This window comes from Opisthocomus hoazin, chromosome 18, assembly GCF_030867145.1.
Source record: "Opisthocomus hoazin isolate bOpiHoa1 chromosome 18, bOpiHoa1.hap1, whole genome shotgun sequence".
In the NCBI taxonomy this organism is placed as follows: domain Eukaryota; kingdom Metazoa; phylum Chordata; class Aves; order Opisthocomiformes; family Opisthocomidae; genus Opisthocomus; species Opisthocomus hoazin.
The window spans coordinates 14,461,041-14,487,137 of NC_134431.1; the positions used below are offsets into that span (position 1 = coordinate 14,461,041).

Below are 26,097 nucleotides of genomic sequence, written 5' to 3' on the forward strand. Positions count from 1 at the left end.
ATATGTAATGATTTTTAGTAGTAATTATGCTAAATTTCTTAATCTGCTTCAAACCTTCTCAGAAGAACTAAAATGTTACTCAGGAAACTTCTGAGTGAGATTATTAGCAAGAAAAATGTTGATACCATCACTAATATGACAAGTTTCACTAGCTTTGGTATTACAAGGACAAGAAAGATCAAAGAAAAGACTGCCTTGAAATCTTTCTTGCTCTGTTCAGTATTTGTGCTCCAAGATAAACTGGAGAGTCATTTGGGTGAATCCCAGGTGCAAGGAAATTAAATAGTGTGAGTCCAAGAAGTACACTAATATAACTCCAATTTGGGAGAAAAGAGGAACACAAAAGAGAAGAGGGAAGGGGAGGAGATCCCATCCCAAAGACTGCAGAAAACCTCAGAATAGACAAAATCATGGAACTACCTTGCTAAATACCAAGAAATACACATGTGATTTAGAAGGAAAAAACCCAATCTCTTTGAATAACTTCAGAAAACCAAGGGTTGTTGTCTGTAAATTAGAATATGAATAATAAATTCTGGGTGTGATACCTGTCTTTTTTTATTTTACTGAGTGAAAGGTTCTTGAAATAATCCAAAAAGCTTCAGATAACACTAGTGCGTATAAACAGGCAAAAACATATGTTCACCAGCCAAAAAGACAGGAATGGTAAGCATACTATCCTTAAACTTTGACAATACAAAAACTCTTGTTCAGATGGAATAAATTCAGTTGCTTTCAATTTCTAGGCTGGAAAACTGCACCGTACTAACAGGCTCCCATTATTTAAACATCTCATAAATAACATTTCTGTTAGGCTAAAATAAAAACAGATTCAGTACATGATTGACAAGTTGCAATCCATACCTGAGATTCAGCTCAGCTAACTTTTCTGTTCTAACTCAAACTAAAGAGCAAAGGAAGATGCTCTGTTTTTTATGAAGAAACCAGCATATTTACAATCACTTTCTGCTCAAAAATGTTAAGTATTCTTAGTAAGGAATCAATTTCAATGTGGAGGAGTCAGAGTGATGTAAATATATAAAGAGATTAACTCAAGAAAAGAGATTCCTTGTAGTGCTGTTCCAGGTAAAGGCACAGCATCAAAGCAGCATGTCCTGGCAGAGAAAACAATCCTCCAAACAAGTTCCCAACCAGATTTTTGCTATTATTGTATTGTGGTGAAGAAAGCTGAAGACCACTTGCATATTGCACCTCTTACCTAGAACAAGCAGTAGTCTGATATGAATATGTATGAAGCTGGCGATGTGGATGTCTGCTTCAAAGAAACCAACGGCCAGCAGATGCTTTGCATAAAAAGAACTGGCTAAAGAGCAATGGGATATACCAAGAGACGAAAAATCACTAAATTAAGAGATATTAATAAGATAGAGGAATGACAGTCTTTTCCAGTCCATGCTGTAACTGCCTTGTAGCCAGCTGAGCTAACAGGTGGTAACAGAAAGAACGATTTGACGCTCTGAAATTAATGAAAAGAAAACAATAGCTACAGCACCCTCTGGTATATTTCTAGATCAACTTACATTACAATTATATGTATATATAAAATTATACACACATATCTAACTATATAGCATAATATACATAGATGTCTATGCTTACAGTTGTAAGCGTATTTAATATCATTCCCTTCACCTCAAAATAAAGGCCTAAACGTTCTTAGTGTAGAGGGTCCCATTTCAGAAAAGCATCAGCAAATCTTTGAAATCCCGCAGTCAGCCACTACATCCTTCAGCGCGATTTAAACTACTGCCTGAAATGAGTCACATGCTCTGGCCCTGGCTGGGTGACAAGCTTTCTTATCATAGAATCATAGAATATTAGGTTGGAAAAGACCTCTAAGATCATCAAGTCCAACCATCAACCCAGCACCACCATGCCGGCTAAACCATATCCCGAAGTGCCACATCTACATGTTTTTTGAACAGCTTTCTTTGCCTAAAGAGAAAAGTGACAAAGAATATTGCCACAATATTGAACTAGTCAACGTTTTGGAACTTTTTTCTGATGGAATTACTCACAGTTACAGCTGGGCTCTGAATCTGTAGAAAAAGCAGGAGCAAAAGAAACGCAAAGCTTCCAGAGATACACAGGTCATCGTGCTCCCAGCAATACTGCCGGGCACACTTTATTAAAGGCTCTGCGTCTGCTGTCCCACAGGCACTTGCAGGAATGTCTTCACTAGATAATCTTACGGACAAAAAAGCATATTCCTGCTTTCAGCTGCTTTAGCTTCAGATCTCTTTCCATCTTCATTTTCAACCCCCCTATATATCTTAATAGTAGTATGGATGACATGAAAATATTTTTTTCACTTTTTAATCAGAATTTTCAGTTCTGTGCCAGTCCATCCAAAAATTTGACAAAGTAAAATTTCAAAAGCTTCAAATTTCTGCAAAGTCTCTTAAAAATGTATAGTCTTATAGAGCTAATGGAAAATTTCCATACCTATTAAATCTTTCTGATCCAGCTGTAAAGAAAAGCTTTGACAAGCACCTTTAGAAAGCACAGTACAAGAAAGCCATTGCACCAAACCACACCAGCAGCCTCCACAGCAACTATACTCACCTCTTGCTTGTGCAAGAGTTTTATTACTATAATTTATGGACAAGCAATGAATATGCTATATAAAATTTTTTGCATGATGTTTGTGGCTAAATGATGAGCTTTAAAGTGGAGTTTCTAGATCAGTGATTTAGAAGTATTCTAATGACAGACTCAGAAGTGCTGTGCAAAGAAACATTTATCCTGTGTATGTTTTACAGCATTAAATTTAGACATTTCTTTGTCATACTGCAGCTGTAGCTGGAAGAAAAATGGGACAATTTTAAGTTAGCTGAGAAAAAACATTTTAAACTCTATTTCCTGACAGAAGTAATCCTTGATATTTTAGCTCATTATACCGTATAAAAATTCGACCTAACATTAGAGTTGAAAACCAAAAAATCGTAGTTGTTTAAAATCACCAATAGATCTATGGCGGCATTTTTAACAGTGTCACTAAAGAAGGTAGTGACTCGAGCACAAATCTTTTTAGCCACAACAACCTTGGAGGAGCAAGGTCTGAATCACATACATCAATGTGTGAAGACTGTGAGAAATGTTCATGGTTTAAGTTAGGGAACTCAAGGAGTGTGCGTATCCTAATCCAACTGACCATATGGCAAACAGCATATTTTGGCTTTCCAGAAGATGCTGTATTCACAGAAGAACATACAAGGCTATATAGGCAAATTATTCTCTACTTTTTATGCAGCAAAAGTGTCAGCCATGCAGTGATGTATTTAATTAATTCGCAAGAAACTGAACATCAAAGCCACATGAGGGCACCAGGCACAGAGAAAAATCTGTGTTTCTTTATCCTTCAAAGTCAGCAGCAGTTCTGATGTATCACTGCTGTGCTCTAAGCAAAATTCCTTTGCATGTGAATGCATCTCATCAACTTTTTCCTCCTTCTATCGAAGGAAGCAAATTAATAAGGAATGCTGATCAATGAAAAGATCTATATTTGACACCTATATCTACTCAAATAGACTGTGGATGTTTCAGATTTTCCCCCTTTAGATGTGAACAAACTATTTCTTATTGTTTCAAACTTTTATATTAGATCTTACTAATCATTAATACTTCTTCGATCTGCCTGGCAAACCCCAACTCATACACAAGGGTGGATGAGAGGGATGCGAACCAACCAGAGCAAGCCCAGAGATCACCAACAAATATAAAGAGGTACTGTGAATACATCATTTATGAGAAAAGATAACAAGAGCTGGCCAGTTATCAGAAGAGAAAATTAAGGGAATATGCACAAAAAAATTCAGTAGAAGAATGTGGGAAGACTATCACAGTCATCTGTCTTCCCCATCCATTCTGGGAGGATATGAAATGATGGGCTTAATTTGCAGCATATAAACTAGATATTAAGAAAAGCCTCCTATTTAAGGAACAACTACGCATGTAACAAATAAGCCAGGGACATTAAGGATTCTTCATCACCTGGGAACTTCAGTAACAAGGCAAGCATTTCTTATTATAGATATGATATTATTCAGGGCTGGAACAGACTTTCTTTCCAGCCCTATTTTATATTCATAAATTCTTGTTTGTCAATAGCTTCCCCAAAACATAATACCTAAAATACTCAGTACTTATGTGGTTGTATATGCACTACTGATACACACAGAGAGTGGTACCTAACCACATTTGTTTTGCATTACTCACTATGTATATCTGGTTTTGTATGTTGCCTATGTTTTACCTACACAACCAAATTTGATCCCTCTCATGAGTGTTTGTATTACAATCATTTTCATGTAGTTAAGTAGCTTTGTTAAACCATTCATTTTACCTTAAGGACTTGTGTGGAATTACATCTTCAGATTAAGACTCCTGGCCTGTATTTTTCATTTACCATCAGCATTCCACAAAAGTCACATGAATGGAAAGGTCAATATTCCTTTTTTTAGACTTTAAAATACTGTGAGATATTAATAGCATATTTATGGTGTCCAGTTGGAACCAGACAAATTTCACATAGAAGCATAACTTAAAAGCTGTGTCTTCCAGGGAACCGTAATGTTTCCACAGTTTGTTTATCAGCCATTCTCTTAAGTTTAAATATAAAAAGTACTTAAATATAAAAAAGTGGTTGTCTTTCTTACCGTTAAAGTCCAGTTAATGTACCTATTGACTACTCATGACAACTGCCTAAATATGTTCTGTTTTTATGCAATGCTTGAGTTCAGAAGAACTACAAGAGCCAGTTCAACAAGGGATGGACTCACTTGAACATATTTGGGGGTGCTTTGCAAAGTAGTCTAAAAGGATTCTTGTGCCAGGTGTGTATAGACCATTTTTGCTTTAAAAAACCCACTATAGAAGTCTCATTATCAGTACCTAATGACTGTTAGTGTTTAGAAACCAGACCAAAACAAGGTGATTCTAATACAGTAAATTAATTAATCCATAATCCAGTTTTTTAAGTATCACGCTTTGTGTATATGCATTTGTAGCATGTTTTTGTTTCACTCATTGACAAAACAAGCAATTCTAAGTACCACAGGGGATTTAGTATTAGGAGTATGTACTTAATCCAGCAACAACTGGACCTGTTTCAAACTGAGCTAGTTCAGAGATATTAGACTCTGATTCTTTTCAAAGATTCTTATGCCATGAACAAAATGAGCAATTGGATAGAAGCCGTGGGAGCTGTGTTTCATAACCTGCTGTGGTCTTGTTTTCCAGATGTCTTTGAATGCTACATAGGTTCAGTAGTACTGCTGAGGAAATCAGTCATGCCTGGCGAACGTAGACAGTGCAGCCTTTATGGAGTCAGGCTTCAAGGTATCTTTCTGAATTACACTTAACCTCTGCAAAGCCCAAACTCTTAGACATTACAGAAGTATTCATAGGGCAAAATTAAGGTCACATCAACAGCCCTCCCCCCTCTTTTCATACTGATAGAGCTATGGTCAGTGTTTATATCTAAAGATCTTTCTATGATTTATCATTCTTTATTATACATATCATATTCAGATTTTTCTTGAAAACATCCTTCTCATTTCATTGTACATTCCCAAATAAAACATTTTGTCCCATATACACAGCTGGGTCATTCAAATGAGCTGCTGTTGTCCTCTCTCCTCTGTAAAAAGAAGTCATTACAGAAACTTCCCCCTCTCCATCAAAATGGTTAACGCAAAAAGAAAAGAGCAAAATTTATTTCTGTAGCATGCTTTGGCAGCAACCTAGGTTAGCAACTAAACAGGGGAAAGGGAGCCAGGGTTGTTCCTACCTATGCTAGGAAACCACAGTCTGAGAAGAGGAATACTTTACTGGGAAGCTAAGCCAGGGCTACAATAGTTCACTCGAATCTCAAAACCTGTATGCACAAATACTATTATGAGATTGGCACAACTAGCAATTTAGATAGTTATGTGCACAGACACGTTTACGTATGTTGGCTGGAAGGAGGAACAGGGAAAATTACACTTTTTAAAACTGACCATTAACTCTACAATGCTTCTTAATGTTCCCATTGCTTACAGAGAATCATTTGCATTGAGCTCCTCAAATGGAAGGCAATACAGGCATAAAACACATCATCACAGCCTCTGCAGCTCATGAGTGGTTTTTATGCCAACTCATCCCTCTTATGAAGAAGTTTTGCATAACTCTGTTGATTCTAGTTATGGGTGATGCTAGCTCCAAACTGAGCAAATATTCAACAGGGGAATGATACAAAGGTCTCAGATGTCAAACCATTACTTGTCCAGAAGCAAGAAAGTAAATATAGCTAAGTAAAACACAAAACAGATGTCTCATCCTGTGCAATATCATAAAGCTTAAGAGATTATATAAAAAGTACTTACTAACTTTGATTTAAAAATAAGAACAAAAGCAAAATGGTCATTATTATATGTTTGATATGAACAACACAAATTTTTTTTTTATTTGTACCAGATGTGGACAGGCAGATGTGAACTGTTGGACAATAGTCAGAGCAGTGGAATTAAGGAAATATCCATAATTAATAACATGCCTGCGGAAACATGTTCTGTGCTTCAAAAAGAATTCAGGTGCTGTTAGAACTGGGAGAACCTCCTTACCCTGAAGATGTTGACAAATTGAATAAATTCCAAGTAGAGAAAAAAAAATGATAGGGGAAACAGATTACTTATGCAGAAAGATTAAATGAACAAATCTTCTGCTCTCAGTTACACCAATGCAGTCCAATTAAATTCAGTGATGATGTACCAATATAACCAGGAGCAAAGCTTGACTGAAACACACGATGTGAAGAATTTGCTAAGAAATGCTCAGAGGAAGAATTTCCTTTAGGAAGGAAATGAATTGGTAAAATATTTTAGGGAAACAATAGGCCATGTAGTAAGATTTAAACTGAGAAGAAGGAAAATACAGCCAGAGAATGTTCCACTGCAATTACATCTACTAAATACCTCCTCTGGCATATTTAATGTGAAGCTAGAACACAACCACTCACTGTACAAAATAATTATACACAGGATGTCACTAGAGAATGCGATCAAGCAGTTCTTCTCTTAGATATCCCCGTCATTCACAGAATCAGACACAATGTCCACATCCATTGCTTTTCTCCACCTTAATTCACATAATAGTGACTAATGCATTATGAAAATTTATCCAGGCTGGATCAGTTACTAAAATATAATCGCATAGCCTTTATGTGCTAAGTCTACCAGATGTTCCATTTTGTATTCATCAAGAACACACTGTGTAAGAACAACTCCTAAAAACAACCCAGAACAAAAAACCAAAAAAGAATCCCCTTTCTTGGTTTAATTACAATGATACTGCAAAAAAAATGGGGTCAGAAGAAGAGCAATTTTAGCACTTATACTTGCCTCCTGGATAATATGATCAAGAGAGAGTTTCCAAGATAGATCTGAAAATACATGTATTTTCTGGTATTTTGCTTTTGGAAGCAACAACAATGCTTGCCAGTATTTTAATTTACTAATCACTACGCGAAGAGATTCAGAGCACGTGCATTTATGCCCCAAAAGCATCAAAATCCTGAAAGTGAGAATCCAGATAGAAATACAGAAGGTAGAAAAATGTTTGCAGACATCCATATTACTATTGTGTTCAGGGTTAACAACTGGAAATTAAGCCTTATTGTAAAAAGTACCCTGGCAGCAATCACTTCAACCTATTGTTCATGATTAAAAGTATCTGCCAAATCTCTGAAAACAGTCAGTCGCAGCTCAGATGTGCAACTATGTTCTCAACTGTATTCTTCCTCTTGCAACTTCCAGATCTTGCCCTTAAGATTCCCTCCTCCAGTCTTACAACTGTAATCTCTGTGCAGGGATAACAGCTTTTAGGCAGAGTGACTAAATTAAACCTGCGGTACTGTGATAAAACTCCTAAAGCAAATACAAATGTCTCACTACATTTCTGAGTGGACCAACATTCAAGATCCTTATTCTGGTCGTAGTTTCTGTAGGCAGAATAAAAGCTTCCATGAGGAGACAAGTGGACTGAATTACTTTTATTTGCTTAGATATTATTTCATAGAATCATTTAGGTTGCAAGGCGCTCAAGGCCTTTGTTCAGTCTGATTTTGAAAACCTCTATGAACGGAGACTCAAGAACCTCTGAGAAACTTGTTTCAATGCATTATTATCCTCAGAATGATTCTTCCCCTTTCATATGCAGCTGGTATCTCCTATTTCAACTTACGACTATTGCGTCTCATTCGCCCAACACGCAGCTCAGTAGATAGCCTGGTTCCATCTAGTTGGTAACTGCCTCAGAGCTAATGGCATGCAGGTATTAAAACGCAAAGACATCTTCTGTTCTCCAAGGTGAACATTGTCTCAGCCTCAGCTCACTGATCACGTGCTCTAGGCTCCAGATAATCTTGGTGGCCCTGCACTAAACTTGCTCAAGTTCACCATCTTTCTTGTACTACGGAGCCTAAAACTGGACACAGTAACCAGGATGAGGTCTAATGAGTGCTGAGTAAAGGGGAATAATCACTTCCCTCAATCTACTAGTTATGGTCCTGTTGACACAGCCCAGGATACTGCTGGCTCGTGTTTAGCCCACCAGAACTCCTGATCCTGTTCAGAAGAGCTGCCATCCAGCCAGTCATCCATTGAATGAGATTAGTCCACCCCAGGTGCAGCACTTTGCATTTGTCCTTGCTGAATTTCATGAGGTTCTAGTTAGTCTATTCATCCAGGCTAGCCAGGTCATTCTAAACAGCAACATTGTTTAATGACTGCTCCCTCCAATTTGGTGTCATGCAAATTTAATGAAGCTGCATTCCATTTCCTCCTCCAGGTCGTCAATAAAGATAGGATATTACACAGATAGGCCCAAGAACAGACTCTCAGGAACTCCACTGATAACTGGATTCCAGGTATGGTACCAACTATTAACCAGTACCCTCTGAGCCCAATAGTCCAGCCATTTTTTGCGTCCACCTAGTATTTCACTTGTCTACACTAACATCCCAAACTGGACACAAGGATGCTGTGGGAGACCATGTCACAAGTCTTGCTAAAGTTAAGGCAGACAATATCTGCTGCAATCCCCTTATTCACAGATGTAGTAATTTCATCGGAGAAGGCAATGAATCCATGCTGACTATTTCCATTCATGACCCTCTTAGCATGCCCAGGAATTTCTTCAGGATATGGCTGAAGTTCACATGCCAAGCAAGAGATGTGCTTTACTCATCTTATGAAAACAAAACTGAAGGATGTAGATCTACTATTGTTTAAGTGGAACAAAGAAAATAGGTAGCAAGTTAACTTCATGCTATCTATATATGAGCATCTGCATTGCATGAATAGGAATTCCAGAAGCACTGTGTTCATGGTACTTTTAATTCAGCTCAGCTGAAACAAAGTTAAGCTAATACCATACATTTTTTAAAAATACATGTCTTAGTCTACACACAAAACACACATCCCATGCCAATTTACTTGAGCCATTCAGACGAATGTGCTACCCACCTCTGCAACACTACAATATTTCTGGGTGCAGATATCAACAGAAATCTTAAGCCAAAAAAGTAACAAAAATAAATCTGGTCTTTAGCATAGCAAAGAATCCATCTAAAATTAAATGGGATTTAATTTGCCTCCCAAGCTCTAGATGTGACAAATTTCAAAACAACGAGATATGAAACATTTAGAAGTCAGTACTCAAAATAGCATTTCTGATGGAAAGATTCCAGTTTGGACTGTAGCAACAGTAACTATGTTGCAGTAAGGCCAAGTCTAAAAAAGCCACTAAGATATACAAAGAGAGAGAGCCATTTCTTCGCGCTTCCTCACAATGCATATTTCCAGCACCCTTGATCCCATGCTGCGTGACAATAAGAAAAAGAGTGCTTGAGTCAACAGAAAACTATTTAGTTGACTATCCCTAAGCTCTTTACATAGCTTATATTGCTTTAAATATCTTTGCCCCCTGAAAAGTTAAATTCATTCTGCATTCTTCTGGGAAGACTCAGGGCTAGCATTCCAACCAGCAGTGAACTTGCATGTTGAATTCCCTCTTTTCAAGTGTGTCAGATAATTTTTGTTGAAAAAAAAAATATGTTTAAATTATCCATGAATGGATCTTTCAGTTATTTCCCATAATCTATGTAAATGATAACACAGCAGCAAGCTACACATCTTGTTTCAAACATCTTCTGAAAAGCAAGCCAAAAAAGGCAGTTATGTGCAATAGTTATTTAACTAGTGCCTTTTTTGCTTAAAAAAAAGTAGTCTTTTTAATATATGTACACCAGTGGCAGAACACGTTTATAGCTTGCTCTTCTTTTGTCTCACTATATGCATTCTTCTATTCTAGAATCTGCAATCTGATACTTTATTACAGTAGTCTTATTGGAGACAGCCAAAATATCTATTACTAAAAACAAACATAAAACTTAGCATGTTTTTCTCAACTAGTCTGTTCACAGAAAGTACTGCCTCTTCTGGGAGAGTTTCTCAGCAACGTGCCGATTTCTCACTACCACATGTCTTTCCTCTTTGTTCCATTGTTCTCACTTCCCTGGGCTCCCTTTAGAATAGAATAGAATCATTAAGGTTGGAAAAGACCTCTAAGATCATCAAGTCCAACCATTAATCCATCACCACCACATCTACTAAATGTATTTACATGCTGGTTCTCTCTGCTTACAGGTTGGTGGACACTGCTGCATGCTTTTAGGTTCAGGAAGAACTAAGCTGGCTCTGCCCAAACTCTCTTAACATGTGTCAGTACTGGAAACATGGAAGATCAGAAGAGACATACCAAGTTGGCTTGAAGTAAACCAGTTCAGAGTCTAGTCATGCTTATGGGAAGCTGCACCTAAGCCAATAAGCCCTGTTGAGAAGCCCTGGAACTTCTACAGCTGAAAAAAGAAGGGAATTTCAAAGCATTTAATGAATAGCTGTGCTGCTTCCAACATATCCTCAAAGTCTAGTCTCAGTGCAACATTTCAGGCCTGAGTACATTTCCAGTCTACTGCCAAAACCTCTAATAAACGAAGTCCACCTTCACCTGCCAAGTTAACATCTGAGAACTGAAGAAAAGCAGCAAGGAGAACCAGTCAGGCAGAGTTTTAATTCATTTGTTGGTTATTTCCAAATTCAAATGGGTGAGGACGGAAATGGCGAGTCTGTGGGTCATTGTGAGAAAAACACTAGAGGGAGGATAGAAATAGCTCTCTGCCAGAAGACAACTCCGTTATTCAAGCAACCAAAGAGAGACAGTGTCATTCCAGAGTACGGGAATTCAGGACAAGAAATGAAGCAGAAGAACGCAATAGCAGTCAGGTGCTGAAGGGAGACTGGATGTAGCTGCAGAGCAAAGTTCAGATAGATAAACTTCTTATTCGGCTATGGATATAGTTTAGGGAGTTAATGCTGAAGAGCTACATTTTTAGGGCAGAGAGCATCAAAGCGACCTCTGGTTCCTTCCCTTGCTATGAAAGATGGCAGAGGCTCGGGGGAGTAGCTGATGAGCAGGTGCTGAAACCAACTGAGATAACAGCCTGAAAAACGGGCATGGGAGCGAGATCAGTAGCAAATAAAGGAAAGCCGTGAACATGAATTAGGAAGACCATTGCCCAGACACAGGGGAAAGTGTCACTCTGGGAAGCCTCCCTCTCGGTGGCACTACACAGGAGGAGACTCGGAGCACCACAGTGCTATCAGACCAACAAGACAAGACCTGCTCCTGTCTCCCAGAGAACCAAGGGGCATATATTAGTAGCCATTTGCATGCAGCACCTAAGAGGAGCCTTACAGAACTGAAATCTATTCACAGGTACTTTCCCTTCCTCCACCAAGTGAGAAATCAAAATTATGCAGTGCAGGGAGAATTAATGTCATTTGGGAGACAAAGGTTTCACAGAATAGCACAACTTAAAAGAGACCACAAGTCTGCGTTAAACACACTCAACTCCAAAAACCCCCACAGAAAGCAGTAAATTACTTCAAGGGTTCCTAAGCCTACAAGCCTTTTTTTTTTTTTTTTTTTTTTTTTTGTGGGAGAACCCTAGCTATTCTGCAAAAAAAGCAGAAATATAAAGTTCTAAAAGCAATGAAATCCTAATAGTCCTTTATCAGACTAAAAGAATATAAATCTTCCACTCAATCAATCAAGTCACAAGACTAATACGGAAAAATTTGTGCTTTACCAATCATAGTCTGCAGGATTGTATGACCCTGGCAAACATAAATGTTGGAGTCAGTGAAAATACGACTTGTTCTTCCACTCAAAGCTGCAGATCTGATCATGCTTCAGGCTGGTGGTAGAGTTGATAAGTTCTGGTATGTTGGAGACGAATGTGAGTCTGAATGTAGAGTGCAGGCTTACAAAGTTGGTTACTTGCAAATCACAATTTAGTGAAAACTGCTGTTATCAAACTTTCTAATTAACGTTTTATCAACATAGTGAATTTAGCATAATATTTTCCTCTGAAGGGGGTGTAAGATGCAACTAAACTTACATGGAAAGATTTGCAGACAGGAAGCAGGTACCTTTCCGTGTAACCAACAATTACTTTAATAGATCTCATCTCTCTGAGGCTGCCCAGAAGTGCTGCCTCCCTGAAAAGATCTCAATGTGTTGGCAAGGTGTAACTAGCTAATATCTTCACTTTATCAAAGTCACTTAGGCTTCACCACTTTAGGTGGCAGATTTACAATAAACAATTTGATGTACTCTGCCTAATTTCTATTACATTCACATTACACAAAAATGAGATGCTTTTCTACTCTTCTTTCCCCTAAACGGGGATGAAATGGAACTCTGCCAACACCACATTTCAAGAGAAAAATGTAAACGCCATTGTTTGTGAATATTAATAGCCCATTTTGTTCAACAGTGGTACAGAAACACTTGTTAGTCATTGCAGCTAAACCACTTTATAACTGGCCTAGTCAAAACTGATAAGAAATCAATTCTTTGTGCCAGCTGCATAATTTCATTCACAATTATACTTCATCTTTTAAGTAATCTCAAAAGCACTCAGGCCCTCCCCAGATGCAAAAGGAAGGAAGCCTGTGTTATTTTGTTTTGAGAATACCCTCAATTGCTAGTTCAATTTAACACATTACAGATTTTGATACATCCTATTTTTTAGGCTGCCATTGCAAAGCAGGTACTTTTACTCATAGAACAAAACTATCTGCTACAACGCAGGACATCTCACTTGCGCGCCAGGTTGCAGAGTAATTAATAATTTTCTATATGTATTTCTTTACTGTACAATCTTTTCTTTCAGATATTGCAGTGTACAGAATGGTTATAGCCAGTAGTATTTGCAGGCTTTTTATCTACTCAGTGAGCATTTCTAGTTCTACCTGACACTGGATGTTCCTTCTGCAAATAGTTCACGTCACATGTATAAGCTCATAACATTCATCTTTATCTTAGTCACACAGGCCTTAGCATCTTCTATGGCATTTTATTACATAGGAAGACTATAATCCCTTCTGAAAAATATAAATAAATTACTTAATCCTTCATTCCAGAGCTATTCCAGTGCTAAGAAAGCATGCTCCTTCAATCGGGGGTAAATGTTTTAGGCTTCTTTAAAGGATAAAACAAAAAAACTCCCAGCATGACATGACTGTAACGCTGTCCGACAATTCACACACAAACCGCAAGTTTCCAGTTTTCTGTTGACAGAGAACAGCCATGCACAGTGTTAAAACAGCAGTTTCCCCATTAGGTGTTCTAACAAAGTTTTCAAACTGTTCAAACACAGAGCCATAAATCAAGAAAATAACACTGGCGCAAGATGTTACGTGTAAGTTATACTAAGACATTAAAGAAAACCATCTGGGCATAAAATGTAAATACAGCCAGCATACAAACATTAAGAGAAAAATAAAATCAACCACACATTTCAAATGCCCCAAATACAGAGCCTTTATTCTGTAAGACCACTGAATTTTAACTCAGACAAAACAGTCAGCTTTCAAACTATCACTGAAGCAGAATTCTAGAGCTTATGCAAGATGCAGCTTTTTTCAACTGCATGGCTTACCTAAGACATAGTTCTTTAAGATGGGGAGTAATCAGCATATCTTCAGTGGTAGTTATGAATCAAAGCTGGAGTTTACTAGAGGGACTTGCCACTACATATTTTGTACTTCAGTTGTACTCGGAGTCAAAACGCAGGCAGTATTCACACAAAGGACAAGGAGAATTTGCCTCAAACAGCTTATAACCTAAACAGAGAGGCCTGAAGAATACCACTTGCCCAGCTTGTAAGATACTACCAGAAAGAGATGGTGACTTCCGAAATCATAACAGAAAATTTCTATGAAAATTAAACCCAAAAGGTTTGGTTCAGCTTCCTGTATCACTGTGTCTTCAGTTTCTGAACAGGAAAGCAACCTGGACATACTTTATAGACCCAAGACATAATGAGCAATCCTGAGAAACAGAAAGAAAGAGAAAAAAGCAAATAGCTCAATACACAACCCAAAGACAGAAGGAGACTGCAGTATTGGAGGAATGCTAGAAGATAAACCTCAAAAGGCACTATATCTGTAAAGCAACTGTTTTTCAGAGGTGTCCAAATCAAATAAATAAAAAAAAAGATACTTTTAAAACAAAACCTGGATCTTACGAGGATAAAATACCAGAACTCTGCATTTTTCATCCTGACTTAGTTCAGATCACTTGCATAAGCAACACACTTGAGATTTGATTACATAGCTAGATTTTTTGTTTATTTATTTACTTTTAAACAGGATACTTGCTTGGGTTTAACTTAGTTTGGGGAAAGGGAAGTAATGATTTTGAAAACAAACAAATCACAAACAGAGAAGTTAGAAGAAAAAAAAATCTGTTATGCCAAAGCCCCCCATCCCTCTAGAGGCTGGTACCTTTGGATTAACAGCACATTCCTCTTTCTTCTGAGCCGATGGAGTAACTGGTAGCGACCACCAGCCCATCACCCTTGGCAGAGCCCAGCTCACAGATCATGAGACTCAGTTTGCCACTGATTTCTGAGATCATTGAGATAGGGAATCCTGGCTTCAGTTCCTGATTCAAGAAGGGAGTACGTGATCCCAATTATAAACTGTACTGTGAGCAGTAAATGATGTCTTAAAGGCATTTATAGCTGAAGTTTAAAATACTCATGCAGTTTGGATAAAACAGATGTGAATTTTCAAACTAAACAACAGATTTTTACTAAAAGGAAAGAAGATGAAGCAACAGAGAAAAGCACTGTGTCCTCCTCTGCTTCTGGTGAATCAAAAGTGAATGATGGTTCTCTGACAACTTAACGTATAAGATTTCAATTTTCCTGCTGATCTGTTTTTATTCTCTTTTTCTAAACAATGTTTTCCTATTCTGCTTTTCATATTTCTAGGAAATTCTAGGTTCATGTGACTTTGTTGATAGGTCTTATCTGTTTATTTAAAAATATATGGTTTTTTTCCCCACAGATATGATTTTTTTATTACAGTCTTCTCTGTTGAAGTTATTGTCCCAGATATTGTATTTACTTGGGCCTTTTGTCTGGAATCAGCATCCTTTCTTTACCAATTTATTTTTCTATAGGAGCCCTAATGTATCTATCTATAGCAGGATCTGAAATCACCAATGTGTTAGTTTTTTTCTTCCTCCTCTCCTAGACCACGTAATAGGGAACAGCCTAGGCCCTATCCTGGAAAGACCATATTTTCTACTGGACAGATCCGTTTCTGAATTTAATTGCATGCGGCTTCATCACACTTTGTGTAATGGAGGCACTGCTAGAGACTGCTCATATTGAACATGTTCTGTATAAAAAACGTTACTGTCAGTTATTTATTCCATCTGATGTCAGGAAAAAAGTGTTTCACAGTATTTTCCTTTTTTAGTCAATCTTTTCTAAATCATCTGATCTATCACTGCCTTCAGTTTTCCAGCTGTGCAAACCTACTGTCTTGACCAGGAACAATCAGAATGGAGGAGGTAGGAACTGCTTCTTACGCACATGCAGTGTGTCTAGCCATCACATCCTTCTCCTGTTTTGGCCCTCTAAGTTGATCCCACAAACCAAACATTAAAATAAAATGAAAAATAAAATAGCTTCCTGTCATTTTCAGGGAAGCCTGTGTAGCCAAATGCTCTTACAGTCTGTTCTTTAATGATGGAAAGCATATATTCAAAATTTTATCCTGGCCATTCTGTAGCTGTGAAGTTGTGGTGAATGTCAGAAGGCAAGAGCAACAAAATCAAATAGTGAATAAAAGAAAAGCATTCACTAAAAACTGGCAATTAAATCTGAACCTTAATAGAAAACCACAGACTTAGGGCAGAACTTTCTTTATGCATTAGAAATAAAACATATCCCATAATTAAAGCTTAACACATTTCTGCCAAAACATTGATGTGAATACAACGGAGATTTCCAATGCCTGGCGTGGCATTGCCTTGAGTGGTGCTGGATTGGAAAGAAACATTTTTTTAGAAACAATTTGAACTGTGACCCAAACTTTTAATGAATGGCAGTCTCAATGGGTTAAGACTTTCTGAAATTACAGGAACTGTTTGTCGGAAAAAAAGTCTATCCAGAATATCAGGAAAACAACTTTTAATTTTTGGAAAAATACACAAGAAGTAACAACGGCACAGTGCCATGGTACTGGAACTCTGCAGAGAAAGAGTAGAAGAAATGCATTCAAACAACTCAGCATTCAAACCCCTCCCCCTCAAACCCATGATAAATGGCTTGTGATTGTAATAAATAATCACGGGGGATTTACTACATATAGGAAGCATACTGAGTTTAAACAGCATTATGCCCTTTATCCCACTGCAAACTGCAATATCTGGACATTTGGCATAGCTGCTGTCCCCGTGTATACTCACAGTTTGGTAACAGGAACTGCAAACATCATACCTCTGGCAATTGTAAATTCGTTACATTATTCGTGTGGCTGCCTCATAACTTCTCCTCCTTGATCTTGCTTTCTCTACTTATTTCACTGGCAGTAAAACTCAGTAGATTAATAATGCTATTAATACTTTACTTTCTCTGCCAGATCTTCTTGGGTGGCCAGTTTCCAGCAGTGTAACTTCCAGCAGTGTATCTTCACTTGCTCACATCTCCTTATTCTCTATGCCATCCCTTTTTAGCATTTTTATTATATTCTGCAAATTTTAAGGTCCCAGTCCATTTTCAGAACCCCAAATATAAATTATTTGAAGCAAATACATTAAAGTGATAGTTATAAATTATTAATAACTCATGCATCTTTTCACCAAGTAACTAGAAGTGAATAAAGCTATCTGAATGAATCTCTATCTGATCAGACACCTATTAGATTCAGTGAAAAACTATTCAGTGAAAAACTATTCAGTGAAAAACTGACAGTCATTACTCAATTCATATTTTATGCTATTTAACTGGAGCCTATAATAATTCTCATCATCCTTTTTGCAGCTACCTTATAGAAAGACAATTTCCGCCCATCACTATTATGACAATGACAGACATATAAAATCCTTGCCCCTAGATTCTGATTCATCACAAAATTAATGTGAGTCCTGCATCCTCTTCAGCTATATATTATTACAACAGATAGTCATTACCAGTCTAACTTTAACTGGTATAGACATTAGGTAAATCTTTGCTTGCAAAATTCCAAATATCAAAAGTAGAAGTCTGACTCCTAGTCCTCTATTCATACTCTGAGAAAAGACAAAAGAGGAAAAGAGAAAAATGTCAAAACAACAATAAATTATTTCAAAGCCAGGGACAATAAATTTCATTATGGCCCTTCTAACGTGTGACACAGTGTTATTCAAAACTCAAAAGGCACGGAAACGCTTGCACTTCAGTGAGAAAACTCTTTTGTTCTCCTAGTACAAACGTGTGTACACGTGCAACCCTTGTGAACAGCTGTGATGCATTCTGTCTCATTAGTTCAGCAAGGTATATCCAGACTTCAGAGAACAGCTTGAAGCATCGTTTCTTTGGAAGTGAAAGTCAATAAAAATACTGACAAAGGAATGCAGCCAGACTGTTAACAGAGTTGTACAAATTCCAGTCCTCCTTCATTCCCTCTCTCATCAAGTCCTTCAGTCAGTGAAACAGCTTTCTGAACTTGCCTTTCTTTCTAGTTTGCCTCAATATTCTTTTCAATGTTTACCACAATGTATCTTCCAAAATATATGAAAAGTAACACTGTAAGAAGAAATTATCTCAGATTGTCTCTTTTCTCCATGCCCTGAACAACACAACCATGGCTTGAAAATGTTTGCAGCTGAACAATTTTCACCAGGGAAATAGCATAATACCTAGGAAGCTCAAATGACAATCAACTAATCTAAACAGCCTGGTGCCTGGTTAGCTATTTGCTTTAAAGAAGCACTCTGAGGCAAAAAACAAGCACAATCCTAGCTATGCTAACTGTTAGAGGGATATACTTGACTCATGGAAAGAGATTAGCATCTCATTTTCTTCCTCTACCCTGTTTCTTTATTCCTTTTCTTTACTTTCCCTGTTAAGCCTCCTGTTGTATTTTTTTTACTTTTTGTTTATTCCTCCTTTTTCCTTTCGTTGTCTTTATATAGAAAATCTACTTCTGTGAGAAGTGAGTTAATTGACTTTCTCTTTTCCCCTTCCTTCGCCTACTGATTTTGCCCATTATTTTTACTGTTTTCCCACAAAACACTGCCACCTTCCCTGTCCTATCTTGGTGAATGCCCCAGTATTTTGCCCTAGCATCTAGGGAAGAACGTTCTTTTGGCACCTGCTCTTTTCTTATAATTTGACTCACTGGCATTTGTTTTACCAACCCTGACAAGGTAGGGTGAAATGTGGTTGTGGGAAATGTGAGAAAGGGAAAAGCTGCATTCAAAACTTACACATAGATTATATGGTGCACTTACTCTACCTCTCTTCCTGTCCTGCTGTTTCAACCACAGAGAAGATAATATATGTACTTAAATGTACAAAATGTACAGAACTCCTGCCATGTCTAAAATACTGCATTGCTGTTATTCCCAGGCTTGTGTTATTAAACTGAATGTGAGGTCGAGACCCTCCAGAGTAAGTACAACGATGACAATGAGAACAGCTAAATAGATTAAGAACTCCCACATTACAGTAGGCTTATGTTCATCTTGCAACTCTGTATGTTTATTTTGCAGACTTCTGCCTCTTCTGGAAAGAGCTCTTCCTTTTGAACCATCAAGAAGGATGCTGCCAACTCCTGTTCTTACAACAAATCAGACTAAACACAACATAGCCACAGACATGAATTTCATAACTATGACTGCCTTGGATATCTGTGCCATCTGTTATTTATCAGCAGCATCTCAAACTGAAAATGACCTGGTAATCTGGATCTGACTGGCAATTACCTCTTTGCCATCAGATGTGGCAGGCCCGTAATGCACACCTAAATGGATTTTTAGACTGCACAAAAATAGCTGTGCACCCTATACGCACTGCAGAAAAAGTTAGAGCATAGTGCATACACTTTGGCAATGCATGAGCTTCCTTAACCTCATTTAGGTCAACCTGCATCAGCCCTAGGCCACACAACCTGCACAGATGCTCTGCAGTTGTTACCCCAGATTTCACGCTGCAGACCCCTGATCCCCATACACACAGTCTTTCTAGGTACCAGAATGATTTAACCCACTCTGCCTCTGCACCAAACTTGAATCCTCCCAGAGGACTGAGAGTCGGGTCACTCACAACATTGATGCCCAGCTTGGCCTTGTCTTTGTGTTCAGACATTTGCGTGATTTCATCCCAACAAACGGTCTGAAGAAAGTCTGCAGGATTATAACATCATGCCATTGCAAAATGTAATATATTCACAAAGCTAGGTTCAGTAACTAAAGGTTCAGGTTCAATAAAAGCTTATCAACAAAGAAAGCTGCTCTTGGAGGGCTAGGTGTGCGCAGCACTTGCAGTTTGTCATGTCACACTGTTTAAATAATACAGGCTCATTTTTCATTTTATTTTCCCTTTACTAGTTCATACAGGCAGACACTTGTTTATTTCTCTCTGGAAGTCTTTTCTTAGGGAGAGATAAGTTACTTGGGGAGAGGAAAGGTTATATATTCAAACATGGTGTCAAGGTTGTTGCTAGACTGATGAGTCTCAGCTGTGGGTCCTCCAGAAAAAAGAAATGGTCAGACCTGTACTTGTCTTTAAAATGAGATTTACCAAGAAGTTGTAATAAGGAGACACTAACTTCATTAGTAACTGGTAACAGCAGCAGAACTTTTATTTATACTATCCTACAAGGCAGCACCAGAAACATTAATCTCTTATTAACTTTGTTAAGTACAAAGGAGGAGATTTGCCACAGAATAAAGGTAGTTATGACCAGCCTGTTTGGGTTTCCTATAGGTGAATACATTATTGGCACACAGTGTACTACTGACTGCTGCATGCACATGAACAGTCTTGTCCACCTGGGCACATCATATAAAATAAATTAGGTTTTTGTTATCAATATGCACATTTTTTGCTTCTGCATATTTTATTAAGCTTTGCTCCAGACTGCCCTTATTATGTAACAACATTGGCTGTTAGAGGACACCTATCTCCCCTACAGATTTGTAAAAAGATGTTCCTGTGTATCAGTGGTCCAGCACAGGGTTTGTAAACTTCCACAATAACCTGCATGTCCCATCACAAAGCCACACTAAGAAAAAAGCCCCTAAACTGTTTAACTAGGCAAACAGCAATAGCCACCACCCAAACAGGCCAACCATTTCTGCAAAATCATGCTCTCAGTTAAAACCCAGCAGATGATGTAAAGCTCCCTTCACAGCCAGAAGGGCTACAAACCACATGGTCTGCAACACAAGACCTGCTACGTCTCCGGACAAAGGAGCCGTACAAAACAGCCTCACTGCAGTGCCCCAGTACACCTCATGTTGTTGCTCCATCCAGCTCCCAGGAGCACAGCATTGGCAATGGCAGACACTCACCTCTCCAGCAGTCCAGTGTATCCCACCCTGAATGTTCTGCTCCAGACAAGACAGTCAATTGAGGGTTTCTGGTCCCTTGGCTTTCCAACAAATGCAAAAAATGGCCTCTTCAAAGGCATCCAGGCAGGCTTCAGCTCAGCGCACTCCAAGAAGGGGAGCTCTCAAGGAAGTGCTGTCAGACAAACACATGAATTTCACTTTTTATATGACAGTCTGAGGGCCAGCCATAGTCTTCACAACATACCAAGTCTCTAGCTACCTTCCTCCAGCTTATCTTTACACCTCCCTTCCCTCCCAGGACTACAGACTTCCCCAATCATTCACACTACAAACAAGTGACCACAAGTCTCCTACCAGGCCGCCAAGGAAGAAAAACCAGGCCAGAACCCAAATCCTTATACGTGCACACCACTCCCTCTCTCTTCTCATCATCGTCCAGACTGGCTCCTGCCCAAACTGATTTGCTCTGGTACTCGTGTTTGCTTCCTCCTGCCAGTGCACCTCCAGCAGCAAGCTGTCCCTCCCAAGTGGGCTGCCTCTGCCTTCTTCATTGTCCAATGTGCTAAGCAATTTTGGCAAGACAGCCACCTCAGTTTTCCACCTCCAGCTCCTTATTTGCTGGCAGCTCTCCGTCCATTCTTTACAAACACAAGAAGTGTTCAGATTGATCTTATTTTGAAAGAGAATTCTCTTTGTTCAGTAACATGCCCAAACCTGAACAAATGTCGAGGAAAGGAACTGTTTCACATAATAATTATAGAAAATACTCTTCTTGTAAAATCCTGTTATTTTCACATAGAGATTGTTTGGATCCAGGAAGCGAGGTCAGGTTCAGATCCTCGGGAGAGTGGTGTGTAGTGATAATAACACTTAGGATTTTTGCAGAATTTCTTATCCAGAGATCTGAGCCCTGTCTCCAGCATATTACAACAGCAGGATATGTTATCTTATGCAAACTCCTTCCTAAATTTCACAATAGCTGAAACAAGCAGGAATCATTAAATTTGTGTGCTATCGCTCTACTGCTATGAAGGCTGAAAAACAGCCATACAGTTCCTTCTTTACTTTCCTTTTAGTTAAGTAAATTGTAATATGGTCAGAGTAGAGGCATTTGTCCTCTTCAATGTTTACGAAGCATCTACGTTATTTTTACTGGTATACAAATATTAAAAATAATAAAAAGAATGGGGAAATAGAAATAGGTAACAGAACTCTCCTCCTTTAAGCAAGTTACCCAACTGCAACCCCTACAAAATGCTCAGCTGCCCTTTTACTACATCTGGTTCAAAGGCCACAAAAAATGGGATTCTTTGCACTGACATCAAAGGGCTCTGAATAGGGCTGTCTGTAACAGGAGGGGAGACAAGATTAACTTCAGCTTTCTGGCTATAGAACCCAAGCAAGAAGTAGCAAATAATAATCAGAAGATAAGGTTTGCTTGAGAACCTACTGACTTCAGCACATTTTTTCAAACCTCAGCTACCATCTATTAAGTTGCTTGCTTTGTGAGTGATGCAGAGCGTGCTATCGAATACACAGTGTTTGCAGCTTAGTATGGTCTTTTCTTTCAATAACAGTAAAGAACACTGTGACTAGAAAGGAAGCAAGAGAGTGAGAAAACAGAAACAAATGGTTTATAAATGTAGTAAATAGATTGGTTGCCTTTACTTAGTTTCATATCTGTATTGATCAAGCTTTCCCCTTGGCCTGCTGTGAAGCTGTAAGAATAGGTACCAGTGCCAAAAAACTTTCCACCACTGCTGAAATCCTACCGTACCTTTTAAATATCGGCTTTATTGGTAGTGTAAATACATCCTAGAAGGTTAGCTTTTCAAGTGGTTTCTCTCAGTAACCAACCTTATTTAAACACATCTGGAACTTCTTTATAGCTCGTAACCATTTCGTGTAGTCACCTGTATGATGAAGGTTAAATGCTGTGGAATTACTGCTAGGATCTCTGATTGCTTCACAATTGCAGGAGTGTATTTATAAAGTAGGGATACAAGGGGCAGGGAAATACTAAACAAAACCAAGATTATGTTCTTAATTGAAATGGCAGTCCAGGGTTTTCAAATATAAAATCTGGAATCTGAGCTTGCTTTTCTTAACATCGTCTGTTTCAGCTGCTCCACATTCCAGGACTCCTTCAGCCTTGACCTCATCTCTAAGATATATTCTCCCTTCAGCCAATTAGAAGTTCTCAAATATACAATATTTACACCCGGCAACAGGGCAGATCTGCTGATTGTCTTCCTTAAGCTTCTTGGGTGGCCCTAAGAATGAGGAAGTGTCCTAGCACGGGGGAATTCCCATTGTGGATAGAGTATAGCTGGCTCCTGGAGCACTGCTGTGCTGCTCTGGCATCAGGGCAGGAGCGAGTTACGTTGGAGGTAGGAAGATTCGAAGGTATAAAGAGGATTAACTCCACCTGTTTTGTCCAGGGCTCTGGAGAGGTTTGAAAGTACCCATCCACCCTAAAGATCTTGAAATTCAAATAGAAAAAGGAACCTATGAAGTTAAAACAATTTTAAAGGAGAAGCTGTAAAATGATACGAATTGGATCTCCTGGCTTCCAATCTATGCCAGCTACCTCAATAGCTGCTACTCTTTTTTTCTTAACCAAATGAAAATATAAACCTTCATTAGACTTACAGAACCATTTTGCATCACAGGTTAATATCACTGACACTGATATCCAGACTCCATTTATTACTACCCCAACTCAAAACGGACCCTGGGTTTTTGAAATGCATTTGGTGCTATTTGCTTAACCAGCATTCTTGGTTTGGGACTGCTATACTTATTAAATAAAAAGGCCTCAAATAATTAAGTAATGTGTGACACAAATAACTTGATAACCAATGTAAATGAGAATCAGGCCCACAATGTCCAGAAGTATTAATTCCTTTGATGTGAGTCTCTTTCTTCCTGTAGAGTCTATGTCTTATCTTCTTTTAAAGCTCACATGAGGTCATTTGACCAAAACTTTGCCCTTCTTAATTTCTGAACCCTGATAGCTAATTTCAGAATATATTTTATTACTTCTTTTGTTTACACAGCACTCGGTATCAGTGCTGATATGGCCTCCCCTGGCTTTTCAGAGGTTAAACAGCACACGGGAGAAAAAGTAGAGCCATGGAGAAGAGACCTTCAAAATATCATTAAGAATAACAGAACAATATTTTTTTAGGAAAATGTGGTTAAACCAATTCACAACACAACACGTGACCTTCTTTTGTCCTAACAAACCTACCCATATGATACAGTTATATATTACTCATTTCAAACTTTTTGTTGCTATGATAATTTTACTTCACTATTAACAAAAAAAACCTGTTGCAATGAAGAAAATGAAATTCATAAATCAGAATTTGGACTCATGTGTTACTTATCACCCCAGCAACACATAACCAGTACTTCTTACTCACTGAATAGTTCTGTTAAACAGTAACCGCACAATAAATTTCTATTTTTTTTCCTTTTTCAGATAAGTTAAAATGCAATCATAAGCATTTGCCAGAATCAATCCTGCATCCAACAGTATCAGAGTACAATATCTATAACTTCCTGATTTCAAGCAATAATTTTTCTACTTATATAAGAAATGGAAATGACTTCAAAACCACTCTTTCTTCAGAGATGTTTTGTCATGATATTTTTCAAAATAGCAGCAGCTACACAACTGTGAAACCTAACTGCAACTCTGCTGATGCTTGGAGAGCCCGACTTGAACACACACAAACCCACAACCCAGCAAAGAAGACTATATAAACATCGAGGTCGCTGCAGTTACTCATCCTTAAAGGTAAGTAAGCACTTACTTTCCTAGATCAGGCATGAACTCCAATATAATGCTGAGTTCAGTAATTTACCTGGGATCTATTTCTCCCCCACCGTATTATTTATGAGAACATTAGTGACTGCAATAAAACTAAAAATTAGCAGAACTAAAATCAACCAGGTGCTTTCACAGATTGTTTCAGTACCTGAATGTTGTCAATAGCTGAGCAAACCACTTGCAGCTATGTCTTCATGAACTGCACTCACAGCACTGGGAACAAACCTTACAAATTTACTAAAATCTCATCTTTTCTTACTGGGTTTTGGAGATTGGGCATGATTAATGCTTCTGACATTTCAATTCTATATTGCAAAGTCTTGTCATTTGCACAAGATGCATGAAACAAAAACAATTTAAGTTTCCACAGAGAGCTGTGGTCTCAGCAAAACTTCAGAAAAAAGGAACTTTCTAGTTATTACCCTGTCTTTGATGACCATTGTGCTTTTGTAACTAGCTGGGAATACAGCCAAGGAAAGCTCTCCCACAAAACTCTCAATCTTTAGAAACTGACAAAACACAACGTTTGACAAACTGACAAAACATGACATCTTAATGACATTTTTTGGTAAGTGTTGTTACTGAATAGTCCACACCAACAGCTGGAATCGGGGGCAGGGCTGGAGAAGAATGTGATGCGGCAGAGAACGGTGTTCCTCCTTTGGCTAACACAAGCTGCGTGACCCTGCAACTAGTTTTCTACTCACAAAACAGATTTTAGTGAATATGTCAAACTGGCATGAGACATAAAAGCAATTTTGACTACAGTTCTGTTTCTGTTAGCACTGGAATATTCTTACATAAAACATCGTGATTTGATTTAAAATATCCACAATTAAATTTAGTAAACTTTCTCCACATGCTGTCTATGACATACGTTTCCTATAACAGGATACACTACACATACCACTGTAAGAAAAGATATGGCCATTTCTCTTAACCCTTGAGCCCTTACCTATTATCACTTAAGAGCTGATACTATGATAGCAAATGGGGCCACGTGCAGGAGTGTTTTTCTAGCCACAAGCATCATGTTATTTCACACAACATGAAACACACTTATACCTTAAATTTTGCACTCTAGGTAGGTTTGTCTGCAAAGAGGTGTTCATAATTAACTGGGGAAAGTATTCATAAAATGGTGGCTTAATTTCACCTGGGAAGTAACTGGCAGAGTCCTGGAAAAAAAGCCCCAAACCCATAGCCCAGATTTGAGTCAAAACTTTGTGTTTTTATCACACAAGCAATCCTCTGCCCTCCTGGAATTACACAGAGAA

At 38.3% G+C, this 26,097-nt stretch overlaps 1 protein-coding gene across 1 annotated transcript in view; it reads right to left on the reverse strand.

The window, feature by feature from the left end:
* Positions 1 to 23,642, reverse strand: part of LOC142363521 (androgen-induced gene 1 protein-like) — a 56,075-nt gene extending 32,433 nt beyond the window's left edge. The window contains exons 1-2 of the mRNA XM_075438476.1: positions 23,635 to 23,642; positions 20,983 to 21,089 (exon numbers count right to left, since the gene is read on the reverse strand). Of these exons, the coding sequence (XP_075294591.1) occupies positions 20,983 to 21,089; positions 23,635 to 23,642 (115 nt within the window). The remainder of the gene's footprint in view (positions 1 to 20,982; positions 21,090 to 23,634) is intronic.
* Between the last annotated feature and the right edge of the window lie 2,455 nt (positions 23,643 to 26,097).